Source organism: Palaemon carinicauda, chromosome 4, assembly GCF_036898095.1.
Source record: "Palaemon carinicauda isolate YSFRI2023 chromosome 4, ASM3689809v2, whole genome shotgun sequence".
NCBI classification, from domain to species: Eukaryota; Metazoa; Arthropoda; class Malacostraca; order Decapoda; family Palaemonidae; genus Palaemon; species Palaemon carinicauda.
The window spans coordinates 36,960,535-36,976,724 of NC_090728.1; the positions used below are offsets into that span (position 1 = coordinate 36,960,535).

General features: G+C 43.2%; 1 protein-coding gene across 1 annotated transcript in view; it reads right to left on the reverse strand.

The window, feature by feature from the left end:
* The window catches only part of SAK (Sak kinase), a 164,143-nt gene that overhangs the window by 21,801 nt on the left and 126,152 nt on the right, over positions 1-16,190 (reverse strand). Inside the window, exon 11 of the mRNA XM_068372176.1 lies at positions 5,333-5,545. Within this exon, the coding sequence (XP_068228277.1) occupies positions 5,333-5,545 (213 nt within the window). The remainder of the gene's footprint in view (positions 1-5,332; positions 5,546-16,190) is intronic.

Here is a 16,190-nt window from a genome sequence, read left to right on the forward strand (position 1 = left end):
AAAGCTTAAATATACCGTATAGTGGGGAGAGTTTATAAAAGCTTAAATATACCGTATAGTGGGGAGAGTTTATAAAAGCTTAAATATACTGTATAATAATAAAAAAATATATAAAATTCATAAAAATGATGAAATAAATATACTGTAGAGGACAGTTCCTGTCATAGTTTTTCGTCGAACGACAGAAGGGTGGGGGTATGTAACACCCACGCTAGCTGAGGGATAATTTTACTGTACAGTCATAAGTATAGAATATATATTTGTTTTATGAGAGCAAGTGAGTTTTCCTGAGATATGAATCACATTTTTCATGATTTCTGGTGTGTTTGTCTGATCATAAAAATGCAGTAGGTTGACCAGTGCATCAGCCTCCTGGTGAGATACTACAGCAATATAGGATCCTTTGACTGGCCTGAAAGAACTACATTGGATTCCTATTCCTGGTTACAGCTCATTTTTCCCTTGCCTACTCATACACTGAAAAGTCTGGCCTATTCTTTCCACATTCTCCTCTGTCCTCATACACCTGACAACGCTGAGATTACCAAAAATTATTCTTTTCTCAAGGAGTTAACTACTGCAGTGTAATTATTCAGTAGCTACTTTCCTCTTGGCAACGGTAGAAGAGAGACTTTAGCTAGGGTAAGCAGCTCTTCTAGGACACTCCCAAATCAAACCATTGTTCTATGGTCTTAGGTAGTACCATACCCTCTGTACCATGGTCTTGCACTGGCTTGGGTTAGAGTTCTCTTGCTTGAGAATACACTTGGGCACACTATTCTTTCTTATTTCTCTTCCCCTTTGTATTTGTATTCTTTTAAGTTTTTATAGTTTATAAATCGAAAGATCTATTTCAATCTTGTTACTGTTCTTGAAATATTTTTTCAATTATTCATTACTTCTCTTGTAGTTTATTTCCTTGTTTCCTTTCCTCACTGGGCTATTTTTCCCTGTTGGAACCCTTAGGCTTATAGCATCCTGCTTTTCCAGCTAGGGTTGTAGCAAAAAAATTATAATAATAATAATAATAATAATGATTGTTTATTGTAAATGTCTTTTTATCAAAATTACAAAATATCTGTCAATACAGTATATGAGAGAGAGAGAGAGAGAGAGAGAGAGAGAGAGAGAGAGAGAGAGAGAGAGAGAGATTCAGTTTTTACAACAGGTATATGTGTGCATTTTCTTTTCAGTAATCTACTTCTATTGCTATATCATACTATGATTAATTGTTTTTTATCATTATTACAGTACAGTACAGCACATATATTTTGTATCATAATTAAAAATCTAATGTTAGGATACAATAAACAATTTATAGAAATTTGCATATAGAGAGGGTATTCATGCAATTATTATTTTTATTATTACTAGCTAAGCTACAACCCTAGTTGGAAAAGCAGTATGCTACAAGCCCCTAGGCTCCAATAAGGGAAAATAGCCCAGTGAGGAAAGAAAAGGAAATAAATAAACTATATGAGAAGTTTAACAAATGGGCATACAGCATAGTATCAAAGGGCCTAGGGTGGAGTTGGATTCAAGGGCCGCCTCCACTGATCAGTTTTTATCAGAGTCCAACAGCAGATCTCACGCTTTTCGCACAAGATCTCCTTCTCAAGAATGCAATAATGGAGGTAAAGTGTTTAAAGTTTCATGGTCGCTTATTCAGCGTGCCAAAGAAAGACTCCAACAAATGAAGAGTCATCTTAGATCTGTCTCGTTTGAATACATACATTCAATGCGACAAGTTCCATATGCTGACCGTCTCGCAGGTACGGACCTTACTTCCCCGTGGGGCCGTCACCACCTCTATAGATCTTACAGACGCTTATTATCATGTTCCGATAGCACGACATTTTCGTCCTTTTCTAGGGTTCAAGCTAGGCAAACGGGCATACACCTTCAGAGTGATGCCGTTCGGTCTCAATATCGCTCCCAGAATATTTACAAAGTTGGCGGAGACAGTGGTCCAGTAGCTGAGAACTAAGGGAATACAGTTGGTGGCCTATCTAGATGATTGGCTTATTTGGGCCAACGACAACAAGGAGTGTCGCGAGGCAACAGACAAAGTAATAAAGTTTCTGGAACACTTAGGGTTCCGAGTAAAATTTCAAAAAGTCCCGCCTGATTCCAGCGTCATGCTTCCAGTGGTTGGGTCTACATTGGAACCTGACCACCCACAAGCTGTCGATTCCTGCAAAAAAGAGGAAAGAGATAGCAAAGAACACGAAAAGATTTCTCAAGGACAAAGTAACCTCTCGGAGAAATCAAGAACAGATCTTAGGTTCACTCCAATTTGCTTCCGTAACAGACGTTCTACTGAAAGCCAAATTGAAGGACATCAATCGAGTTTGGAGGTCCAGGGTAAACAACCAAAGTCGAGACAAGGTTTCTCGGATTCCATCTATCCTAAGGAAAAGACTTCACCCATGGACGAAGGTCAGGAACTTGGCAAAGTCGGTACCTCTTCATTTCCCTCCGCCGGCATTAGTAGTCCATACGGACGCCTCCCTAAGAGTTGGGGGGGGGGGTTACTCCCCATTCGAAAAGGTCCAAGGTTTGTGGTCAGTTACTTTCCGTCAGTTGCACATCAATATTCTAGAGGCCATGGCGGTGTTCTTGACTCTAAAACAGCTCTGTCCGTCAAAGAATCAACATATCTGATTAATTCTAGACAGCGCAGTGAAAGTTCACTGCATCAACAGGGAAGGTTCCAAATCAGGTCACATAAATCAGGTGATGATTGCAATATTTTCATTGGCAACAAGGAACCATTGGCGGGCGTAAGGAACGTAGTCGCCAATGCACTTTCACAGACAACCCCGCTGGAGTCGGAATGGTCCCTGGACCAAGAGTCATTCCATTGGATTTGCCAGAAAGTTCCGGATCTTCAAGTGGATCGATTCGCCACAGAATTAAATCACAAACTACATGTTATGTAGCCCCCAACCTGGACCCTCTGGCCTATACCACGGACGCCATGTCCTTCGACTGGAACACCTGGCAGAGGATTTACCTGTTTCCTCCTATAAACATGCTGATGAAAGTTCTGGACAGACTCAGGACTTTCAAAGGACAGATTGCTCTAGAGGCTCCCAATTGACCAAAAAGCAACTGGTTTCCTCTCTTGGCGGAACTGGGACTCCGTCCTTGGTGGATCCCCAACCCGAAGTTAACGCAAACAGTACAAACTCACAATGTGTCAGCTTCCTCAAGAATTCTGAGTGCCCTAACTTTATGGACTTCATGAAATTTGCAGCACAGAAGGATGCTGATATCGATCCTCTTAACACATTGTTCCTGGAGTCGGACAAGAGGAATTCCACCCTTCGGCAATATGATTCTGCTGTTAAGAAGTTAGCGAAGTTTTTTAAAGACTCGGATGTTCAGACGATGACTGCCAATCTGGCGGTTACCTTTTTCAGAACTTTGTTAGAAGGGGGACTAGCGGCCAGTACTATTACCACGATTAATTCTGCTTTGAAGAAAATATTTCAGTTCGGGTTCAATATTGACCTTACGGATTCGTATTCTTCATCTATCCTCAAAAGCTTGTGCTAGGCTAAAACCAGCAACTCGTCCACACGTGGTTTCTTGGTTTCTAAATGATGTCCTTAAATTGGCTTCTGGTACTGATAATGACTCATATTCTTATATAACGATTCTTAGAAAAACGTTATTCTTGGTAAGTTCAGCTTCAGGAGCCAGAATATCTGAACTCTCGGCGTTATCTGGAGAGCCAGGTCACATTGACTTTTTTCTGGTGAGGTCTTACTCTCTCCAAATAGATGATTCTTAGCAAAGAATGAGGATCCCCAGAATAGATGGACCCCGTGGAAGATTGTCCCACTTTCTCAGGATCTCTCCTTGTGCCCTGTTAACACTGAAAGCTTATTTGAATAGAACTACTAATACGTCTTCAGGCCCTTTGTTTATTCGAGACCATGGAGGAACTATTTCCTTGAAAGGAATTAGGCAGCAGATTCTTTAGTTTATCAAGCAAGCCAATCCTGCTTTAGTCCCATATGCCCATGATATCCGAACAGTGGCAACATCAGTTAATTATTTCCATCACATGAATTTTGAAGAATTTAAAAGATACACAGGCTGGAAATCACCAACAGTCTTCAAACGCCACTATTTGAAATCTTTGGAGGCCCTTAAGCTTGCAACAGTGGCAGCAGGGAAGGTAGTTCCTCCGGATATAGCGGAACCATTATAACTAGGTCCTATCTTCTTATTTCTTTTTTTTCTTTTAGTGCCTTGTCTCCTTATAAGGAGCGGTCCGTCACCTGCCTTGCCTACTCTCCCTACCGTACCTTTGCCATTCATTTGGTTATCACCCTACTCCATGGTTATGATATATATAATTCATTTATGTTTTTTCTTGATATAATTGAACATCTCATGATCTTTGTTTGTTAAGAGTCTTCCCAATAATTTTTTAACTTTTAATTTTGGGTCTCTGACTGAGTATTGTACTTTAAGAGATTAATAGTTTAAGATTTGTTATTAAACTCTCTTAATTCAAAATTCTATTTTATTTCAGTTCCTTACCTTTGTGTGTGTTCCCAAGCGTTAGGACCAATTCTCTGTTATTATTTCACAGAGCGACACAGGTCGAGCACAGAAAAGGGATTTTGACGAAGGAAAAATCTATTTCTGGGCGAGGGACCTGTGTCGCCCAGTGAATCCACCCCCTTTTTTTCCCTCACCCTAGGCTGGTCCAAGCTTGGGGTGCTAGTAGGAATGAGGGAAGAAGTGTGGGAAGGAGTAGGGGTGGGGGGAGGGTAGTCATAGTAGAGGGAAGTAGTCGGATGTAGAACGGCACCTCTTAGTATCGGGGGATATTGAGGAAGGAGAGGACTAACTGGTAAGGGACCTCTGGTCGTGGTTCTAACACGCCCCAGTTACTGTACCAACACTCAATTAGAGTGAGCGAGCTGGGTTTATTCCTGGCATTCCATGCAACTTTTTTCTCTGGTATATTTAGCAGTATTTATACCTTAGAAATGGCGACACAGGTCCCTCGCCCAGAAATAGATTTTTCCTTTGTCAAAATCCCTTAATTAGGTTATATTGACAAATAAAATTTCAGGGTACTAAAAAAGTACAGTACACCAAATAAACTACGGCATTATTAAGTGGTAAAAGTGACACTTCCAATGTTTGAGGTTTCCAGTTTTCAGATTCCGATAAAATCAAGCACATATGAAAATTCATTACGATTTACCATACATTCCATATAACAAAACATACACTTTTTCAAATACCAATAAAGTAAAGCCACAATTGTATAAAAAAATTTAAGCATACAGTACATTAATCTTACCTGTTCTACAGCCCTTCCTGGAGACTGAAATGATTGCATCGAGACAGGAATGTTTTCTTTATCATCATTAGGCTGTGAATTTCCTCGAGCTGATGTAGGAGGGGTTATTATGCCTGGAGGTTTACGTCCCATTATTAGAGGAAAACAGTTTAAGCCTGTCTTTTCCATGACTTCTGTTAGGACTCTCTCAATGTACAAACAATGATCACGAACCTATAAAAAAGACAATTATGAAATTAAAGCATATTTTTAAATAAAGATAGGAAAAATCATTATATTACACATTAAGGGGTGTGACTCAGCTCCATTAAAACAATGTTATTTTGGGGTTATTTAAAACTCCTATTACTTTAGATTTACCATTTTTTTTTATTCAAAAACCATTTAAAGGTTAATTTTATATACTCAAAGTTTTACGTTGAAAATTATCTTAGCATTTACATTTTTTTTTTTACATATTTTATCAATGTATAAAAGTCAGTTTCAAAGGTGGCTATTTTTCATATGGAAGTTTTCCGTTCTTTTTTTCTAAAAGTGAACTTATAGATTGTAGACTATAAAATTACCTAGCTTCTCATATTTCAATGACAAAAATCGATCAATATTAAAAAAAAGTTGTAGTAATTTTTTTCTCTAAAAAATTCATGTTTTGAATTGGGCTTCAAAAGACTAATTGAACAGACTTTTAGCAGTAATTTTCATCACCACTGGGGATCATGAGGACATAATTATCATATTTCAAGGTTATTTACTAAGCAGTGGCGAGTCCATTCCCTCAAATCCCAAAATATCACTCCCGACTCATAAATATATACACATGTACAAAATGCCCACCACAAGACCAAGACGTGGCTAGCATAATACATTCTCATCCATGGATTTTTATGGGCAAATTTAACATTCTTGGCATATCTAGTTATCATCTCTGAGTCTTTATTAGCATAATCACACACCTTGAAGAGACCTGCCGCAAACATTTACTGATGAATACCATACCATAGAGAACATAAAAAAATGATAATCTATTCCAAAGGAAATCATAGAAAATGGTGAGATTACTGTATAAGGGATAATAAAATAAATAGCTTTCCTAGGACTTTTTAAGAAAAAGTAAATAAATTGGTACCCAGGTCAGAAAAGGGTTACATACAGGACCAGACACACTTGTGTTAATATATAAAAAAGAATTTTAGGTAATAAAACAATTTATAGTCAATAAAACATATTTGAAACATGAAATATAGACATTCTAATAGCAAAATAGGCAATAATCTGAATTTTCTACACTGAACATATGAATAATAGTTCCATAACCTTGGAAGGAAATTAAAATAAATTATAAAACAATAACCAGACTACTGTCAATCTTCTAATTAAGGAAATGCTAAGACTAAATCCAATTATATTCATTATTTCGATACTTACCTGGTGTTTACTGTTCTTCACTTTCCAATCTCTAACATAAACAATGAAAATAATTCTCTTCCTCTCAAACTGTCACCATCTTGTGTATTATTGCTTCAGCAATGCTACCTGTGGTGCTCTATAATAAACAATATTGGTCATGGGATGCCCCCCTCAAAATTTGGAAGTTGCACTTGAACCTAATTAACCTCTTGACATCATTAAAAAGTGGGATGGATGGGTGAATTTGGTGAACACCAGGCAAGTATAGTACAGTAATCCCTCATAATATCCAAGTTCACTTATTGCTCCCTCAGCATATATAGGATTTATGAATATACTGTATGTAAATCTACACCACAGGCTTCTCTTTATATTTTGGGTTTCTAAGGGCAAATTTTATATTTTTCAAATTTGAATTATTTTTTCCTGAACATAGTTATTTTCGGGTCTACAAATTAATAAATCAAATTACAGTACATATGTAACTTGCAATCTCACATATTGTGCGACCCCTAAATTTTCACCCAGGAAACCGATTCTATCATGTACCTCGTGTATCTCAAGTTCCTTTGTTAAGACCAAATTAAAACTACAAATTTTTTATTCAATAGGTATTTTTCCTGGCTATACAAACCTGAGTTATTTATGTGGGTTTACTACGACCAGAAAGAAGGAAAAGGTACCTAACTGGTAGTTATATACAGTAATAGGTTACTAGACAACTTCACTTTTGGACAGTGTTACGTGCTGCTGCGAGACACACTTCACTGTATTCTGTTCAAAACTTGTGGGGTGCATGAGGTGGGAGTTTTGCATAAAGGTCTCAAGTTTGTATACAAATACTGTAATACAAACTGCATTAAAAATTGTAGTTTGTTCCTAAGCAGAGACAAACTTCCGAGTCATTTATATCATAATTATCATCAATTGCTAAGCTACAGCCCTAGTTGGAAAAGCAGGATGCTATAAGCCCAGGGACCTCAACAGGGAAAATAGCCCAAGGAGGAAAGGAAACAAGTGAAAATAAAATATTTCAAGAGCAGTAAAAACATTAAAATAAATATTTCCTAAATAAACTATAAATACTTTAACAAAACAAGAGGACGAGAAATTAGATAGAATAGTGTGCGCGAGTGTACCCTCAAGCAAGAGAACTCTAACCCAAGACAGTGGAAGACCATGGTACAGAGGCTATGACACTACCTAAGACTAGAGAACAATGGTTTGATTTTGGGGTGTCCTTCTCCTAGAAGAGCTGCTTACCATAGCTAAAGAGTCTCTTCTACCCTTACCAAGAGGAGAGTAGCCACTGAACAATTACAGTGCAGTAGTTAACCCCTTGGGTGAAGAAGAATTGTTTGATAATCACAGTGTTGTCAGTTGTATAAGGACAGAGGAGAATATGTAAAGAATAGGCCAGACTATTCAGTGTATATGTAGGCAAAGGGAAAGAACCATAACCAGAGAAAGATTCAATGTACTATAACCACAGAGAAGGATCAAATATACTACTGTCTGGCCAGTCAAAGGATCCTATAACTCTCTAGCGGTAGTATCTCAACAGGCAGCTGGTGTCCTGGCCTACCTACTACCTACTTCCTTAGGTGGATGGAAGTTGTCCAGAAGACACCTCAAGCTCTTTATCACAAAATAAATACCAGATAATCAAATAAATAAAATATATAAATTACAAGTTCGGCCGGTTCGTGAAGAGCACGGCCTAAGTCATGACCTATGTAGAGATAAAAGAACTGGTATCAACAGATTGTCAACATATTAAAACATAAAGAACAAAGAGTTATTCTTCCTTACATTAGGGTGTGGTCAACAAGAGTACTCCTATAGTAAAACCATTCTGTCGTGGCCGCTGAGATGTTTTCTGACCCACTGTACAGCGTACTCGTGTCAAAATAATTCAACCACTTTAAGGGAAAATGAACAGAGTACTTAGAAACGATCCATCTACACTGAGTGAAACTGATAAAGCGTAGCCGCTTTATGACAGATGTCCTTCCCTTTTGACTAATCTCAAAGGATTAACCAGAGGTTAAATCACGGCTCTCTCTCTCTCTCTCTCTCTCTCTCTCTCTCTCTCTCTCTCTCTCTCTCTCTATTCTTGCCGAGCATAATATATATTTCATAAGGTAAGGTTTTCACTTTTATAATGATAATTAGAACCAGCTATATATATATATATATATTTTTAAATTGTAACCACAGGCTATTTGCCAGGTTTATCCTATCGACTTAATAAGACTGGCAGAAGGAAGTTTTAAATTTGATTAACCAGTACATCTTGAAGGTCACAAAAAGTAATTTATCAGGCAAAGATCAGCGAGCCATATTTAATTCCCTGAATGGTAAACTTTATATATATATATATATATATATATATATATATATATATATATATATATATATATATATATATATATATATATATATATATATATTATGTGTGTGTGCCTGCAAGAAAAGACATTAAGCAAGCTATTATTGTAAAGATGATGTTATTTAGCCGATCTTATGCCAGCAAGTAGCCTACAGTTGTAAGGAAAGGGTAAAGGGTAGTTGGATACTCGCCCCTGTATAAGTGTTAATCTTTTAATCTGCCTTTATAGTTGTTTTCAAAGGTTTTCGACTTATCTCTAAACAGTGATTCCCTCAAGGAAAAATGAACTAAATGTTTACGCTTGTACACGATACCTTCTTGGAAACAGCTCTTCTCAGCGGCCACCACCGAATGGTTTGACTATAGGTCAACTGCTTGGGGAAGGTAGATATGAGCTGATTTTGATCCACTTTTCATACCCTTACAACGCAGAGGATAACTGATGCCGTGACAAAGAGTTACAGTAATACTTTGAGATATGAGCTTAACAAATACCTATGTACTGGTTATGATCTGCAATAAAATGTGACATTATTATGGAGTTCTTACCTTCGAGACAGACGGTACCGGCTAACAGCGGTGTGTGCGGAGGAGGAGGGAGAGAGAAAGGGGAGGAAAGAGACTTGACGGCAACATGTTCGGTACGCTACACTTTTGTAACACTACGTAACATAGATTAAACCTTAAATTTAATTTAAATGAAATTAGCTTACTGTACACACACTTAAAACTAATGTTAATCTTACATTGCACTACAGTAAACTTAATTCTAATTTTGTTCTCATTTTCATTTTTTTACTTTTCCTCTTTTGGCTTGGCCCTCTTTGCCTCGCTTTCACTTTCACTTTTTTCCGGCATTTTTAAAAGGAACCTATCTAGGGATGTTTGCTTTTGTCTCCCCTTCAAAATGTTACGAAAATGACGTACACCAGTGTCGTCGCAAAAGGCTAACGCACGACCACACGCCAACTTGTCTGGGTGCCTTCCCCTCTGGATTCGGAAGGCTATTGAGGTTGCTCTCAATCTAGACCCTCCTCCATCCTAAGACCCAGAGCTTGTAACGTCAGTGGCGTTGCTACGTCCCTGGCATTCAAGAAACTACTCTGTGACGCAGATTCTGTTAGTGGGCATGTGGAAGCGTCAATCAACCTTCACGTCCCACTACCTGCTATGTGGAAGCGTCAATCAACCTTCACGGCCCACTACCTGCTAAGATGTAATCACAAGAACATGGAGACCTTTGTGGAAGCGTCAATCAACCTTCACGGCCCACTACCTGCTAAGATGTACAGTAATCACAAGAACATGGAGATCTTTTCCATCGGTCCTGTGGTGGTCGCATAACAAATGGTCTAAACACCTCAGGCTCCTTGATGGACAAGTAGCAGAGGGTTGAGGGCTGAAGTTACCTGCATTAGTCTGGGGTGAATGAGTAAGAATGACTGGCTCCTTTATTCCTTTCACCTTCTCCCCTCTGGGGAAAACAGCTCCACAAGCCTCAGCATAGCTGACCTCACCTTGCTGCAGGTAAGACTCAGTTCCCTTGTGCCTCTTGAGTATAGAATAATACTTTGTTACGTCCCCAATACCTTTTTGAGGAAGGGGAACTGGGTAAGTCTTAAGAACAAAAGGTTTTGTACTCGAGTTTCTATGTTAAAGACAAGCCACACTGTTGGTTCCACTCACACACAAGTTTCTACAGGCCGCTATCAGTGCATTTCCTCATATCGGCACTTGATTTTAGCGAGGGTAGGGTCCCTTCTACTATCGATCACAGATCGAAATAAAGAGGACCCCGGGTCATGACCAAGGCCAGTTGGTGAGGACTTCCTCCCTCCTAAGAGTAAGTCACCCCTATAAATAGCGGAGGGTTTATATTTACGCCGGAACAAATAACAAATTTGTAAGTAATTTTCATTTTTCCTAGTATACAAACCTGGAGCAATTTATAAAAATTGGCCCGCCACCCTGTCCTCCGAGAAGTCCTGCCATAAAGCAAAGTGGTTACTCAGCCGAGAGGTGTGAGTGAGCGGGGTAGCCAGTCTACCCCATCCCCCACCAGCTAAGTAGCAGATGGGGTTGTTATCCCTCACTAAAATTATCATGGCTTATCTTTCAGCTACGCCGAAAGTATACCCATATAAATAGCTCCAGGTATACTAGGAAAAATACAAATTACTTACAAATTTGTTATTTTCCTTATTTTTCTTCTAATAAAAAATTATTCCAGCATAATAGTCGCATTTCAAAATCTTCACCTTTTTTCATAGCAAGAGAGAGAATTTTTCATATGTAGTAACTGTAATGCAAATGTGACAAATTCGAAAATAATTTGTATTTTTCCTAACCATACAAACCTTAGCTATTTACATTGGGTTTACCTTTTAGCGTAGCTGAAATGACAAGCCAATAGTTTTTAACGAGGGTTAATTACCCCCGCGCTAGTTAGTGGGGGGTAGGGGAAGGGTAGCTTCCTACCCCTACCCCCCCAAACACCGGTGATTTGCTTCACTTCACTTAGAGGTAGGACTTGACTTGGGGGCCAGGGATGGCGGGCAAATATGTGTAAATAGCTAAGGTTTGTATGGTTAGGAAAAATACAAATTATCTTCGAATTTGTCATTTGTTCCGTAACCGAAATACAAACCACGCTATTTACATTGGGTGACTTACCCCTTAGGAAGGCTGGAAAGTCCCCAGCCTTACTGACTTTGGCTTTGCCCGGGGGCTCAATCCCTCAGTGAGCAGCACTTGAGAAAAGGAGCCCCTGCACCTCACAAGTTCCTTGCATCGCTAGGAACGAGTGGCCTACATAAGTGGTGTGTGGAGGAAAGTGTGACTCGTCCTATGAAGTTGACCTTGAGAAGTTTAGATAGGAATCTAGGATAGGACGTTCCCAATACCACCTCGTCAAGGTATGGGGGACGCAACAGTATTAAGCTTAATACTAGGAGCACAAAGAAGCATGGGTTACCTGCAGAGGTCAAGGTCAGCTATGCGAGGACCCGGATGCTGCTTCCCCAAGAGAGGGGAGAATGAAGAAAGAAGTAAGGGTCAGACATACTCTTTCATTCACGCAGACTAAAACCGGGTAACAACGCCCTCAACCTACTGCTACTTGTCCATAAAGGAGCCTCAGGTTAGACCAGCTGTTGTGCAGCCACCACAGGGCCGATAGAAGACGTATCGAGGCTCCTGTGGGTCACGTCTTGCAGGTAGTGGGCTGTGAAGGTCGTCTGACCCTTCCAGACCCCAGCTTGAAGTACCTGCGTCACAGAGAAGTTTCTCTTGAAGGCCAGGGATGTAGCAACACCCCTGACATCGTGTGCCCTAGGGCGACGTGACGGAGGAGGGTCTGGATTCAAGGCATGGTGGATAACCCTTCGAATCCAAGCTGAGATGGTGTTCCTGGTGACCCTCCTCTTAGTCCTGCCTGTGCCCACAAACAAAGCTCGCACTTGAGGACGGACTGCAGCCGTTCTCTTCAAGTAGTGCCTCAGACACCTCACTGGACATAGTAGCAGCTGGTCTGGGTTGCTTGTTACAGAACGGAGACTCGCGATCCTGAAAGAGTCGAACCGAGGATCCGGCACTCCAGGATTCTGAGTCTTGGCTACAAACTCAGAGACGAACCTGAACGTTACCTCCCCCCATCCCCTTGAATGGGCGATGTCGTACGAGAGACCATGAAGTTCACTAACCCGCTTGGCCGAAGCCAAAGCGAGTAGGAAAGCCGTCTTCCAAGACAGGTGGCGATCGGAGGCCTTGCGTAATGCTTCGAAGAGAGGTCTCTTAAGAGCCCTGAGGACCCGAACCACGTTCCAAGGAGGAGGTCTCACTTCCGACTGGGGGCAGGTAAGCTCATAGCTACGTATGAGTAGAGAGAGTTCTAGCGAGGAAGAAATATCCATGCCTTTCAGCCTGAAGGCCAAGCTTAAGGCTGAGCGATAGCCTTTCACTGCCGAGACAGAAAGGCGCATTTCCTCCCGCAGATAAACGAGGAAGTCCTCTATTGCTAGAATAGTGGCATCGAGTGGAGAGATACCCCTCCCACGACACCAACCACAAAAGACTCTCCACTTTGCCTGGTAGACTCCCTCAGAGGACCTTCCCAGGTGCCGAGACATTCTCTCCGCAACCTGTTGCGAAAAGCCTCTCTCCGTGAAGAGACGCTGGATAGTCTCCCGGCGTGAAGCCGAAGCGAGGCCACGGCCTTGTGAGGGACGTCGGAGTGGGGTTGTCTGAGAAGCTCGTGTCGTGGAGGAAGTTCCCTCGGGAGCTCCGTCAGGAGCTGCAGAAGGTCCGGGAACCATTCCGCGTGATGCCATAGCGGAGCTACCAGAGTCATCGAACAGTTGACCGATAGTCTGGTCCTGTTGAGCACCCTTCTCATCAGACAGAACGGTGAGAAGGCGTACACGTCGATGTTGTCCCACTGTTGCTGGAAAGCATCTCGCCAGAGTGCCTTGGGGTCCGGGACTGGGGAGCAGTACAGAGGCAGCTTGAAGTTCAAGGCTGTCGCGAACAGGTCCACAGTCGGGGAACCCCACAAAGTCAGGACTTTGTTGGCTATCTGAGGATCCAAAGACCACTCGGTACTCACTATCTGCGAGGCCCTGCTCAGACTGTCGGCGAGCACATTCCTCTTGCCAGGAATGAAGCGAACTGATAGTGTTATCGAGTGGACTTCGGTCCACCTCAGAATCTCTACTGCAAGATGGGATAGCTGCTGCGAAAAAGTGCCTCCCTGCTTGTTGATATAAGCCACTACCGTGGTGTTTTCGCTCATCACCACCACGGAGTGACCCGCCAGGGTCCGTTGGAACTGCTGAAGAGCCAGAAAGACGGCCTTCAATTCTAGCAGGTTGATGTGCAGTCACTTTTCTGATTCTGACCAAAGGCCTGAGGCCCTCTGGTTCAGAACGTGCGCCCCCCACCCTTCTTTTGACGCGTCCGAAAACAGAGTCAATTCCGGGGGGAGGACGAGAAGACTCACTCCCTTCCGCAGGTTCTCGTCAACCAGCCACCACCGCAAGTCCGTCCGTTCCAAAGATCCCATCGGGATCAGAATGTCCGGAGAATCGGATCCTTGATTCCACCAGGACTTGAGCCGCCATTGAAGGGATCTCATCCTTAGGCGGCTGTTTGGAACCAGACGAGCCAGGGAGGACAGGTGACCTGAAAGACACAACCACGACTGGGCGGGGAGCTCTTCTCGCCTGAGGAAGGGTTCCGCCACCCTCCTCAGCCTTGCTATCCAGTCGTCTGATGGAAAGGCTTTGTGGAGATTGGTGTCTATCAGCATGCCTAGATAAACCAGTCATTGGGACGGCTGCAAAGAGGACTTCTTGAGGTTTACCACGATCCCCAGATCCTGGCAAAGACCTAGAAGCCTGTCTCGGTGCCGAAGAAGGGTCGACTCCGAGTCTGCTAGGATCAGCCAATCGTCCAGATAACGAAGGAGACGAATGCCGTTCCTGTGCGCCCAAGATGAAATCAGGGTGAACACTTTGGTGAACACCTGAGGAGCTGTGGAGAGACCAAAACACAGCACCTTGAACTGGTAAATCTTGTCGTCTAGGCAGAATCTTAGGTACTTCCTGGAAGACGGATGGATTGGGATCTTGAAGTACGCGTCCTTTAGATCCACTGTGCACATGAAGTCTTGTGGTCTCACCGCAAGTCTGACCGTGTCCGCTGTCTCCATGCTGAACCGGGTTTGCTTGACAAACCCGTTCAGAGCCGAGAGGTCGATGACAGGTCTCCAGCCTCCAGACGCCTTCTTTACAAGAAAGAGTCGACTGAAGAAGCCTGGGGATCCGTCGACGACCTCCTGGAAAGCACCCTTCTTTAGCATGGTCTCTACTTCGGCCCGAAGTGCCAGCCCCTTTGCCGACCCCGTGGCATAGGAGCTCAACGACACTGGATTCGCTGTCAGGGGAGGTTGAGATGTTGTGAACGGGACGCGATAGCCTTGGCCGATCACTGAAACCGTCCAAGCATCGGCCCCGTGTTGCTGCCACCTGCGGACGCATCTCTGAAGGCATCCCCCCACAGGTGGACACGCAGGGGGACTGCCACCCCTAGGGTTTGCGGCCGCGGCCGCTACCCCTAGGAGTCTTGCCTCCCCTGGAGGACTTGCCGCCCCTCTTGACCTTGGCTGGAAAGGGCTGGGGCTTAGACACCACTTTCATAACTGCGGGTGCCTGTTTCGGAGCCTTACGAGGCTGCTGCTGCTGTTGCGGCGGAGCTGGAGGCTTATAGGGCCGAGCTGTAAGGGGCCTATGGAGGAGGGAGTCCGGGCTAGATTTCCTCCACCTCTCAGCCATTCGCTCCATGTCCTGTGGCTCGAACAGATTCTCCCCAAGAAGGGAAGCATGTCTGAGCCTACACACATCCACGGCGGGGACCTTCGGATGGAATCTCTCGGTCACCGCATCGCGCCGCTTCAACACCGAGTTGACCCACAGGGTGGTTACCTGGTGCGCCAAGAACTCGATGGAACGGGTGCCCGAGAGTAAGAAGGTCTCCAGGGCCTTCCTATTGGTCTCCTTAGACAAGTCCTCGGAGCGCAATAGGATGCCCAGAGTTCCTAGCCAAAAATCCAACCACGAAGTGGCCTGCATGGCGCACTTCGCGACCTTCTCATGGCTCAGGATCTCCGACGCCGAGAACGACACCTGCCGGGCAGAGAGCTTCTCAAGGGGAACTCCCTTCGCCAGCTCCTCCACGGAGTGATGGAGAGGAAGAGCGAGACTGGACTCACCCAAGATCTCAAAATACCTCCTCTGCTGGAGACGAGGAGGAGGGATGAGTTTGTTCCCGGCAGAGGAACGACTGGAGGAGGCAAGAATCCCGAGCTGGGCGTTGGCCCTAGCTCTGGCACTCTTCAGACCCCGAGACCAGGGCAGAGCCGCACTGGACTTAGGGGCTTTCCGAACGTCGAACACTTCGTCCAAGTTAGTGTCCTTGCCTTCTCGGGGGGCGATCACGGGGTCCATGAGCCCGTTGAGTTGCCTCATCAGGCTCAGGACCTGCCAGAAGGCATGTTCAGATTCC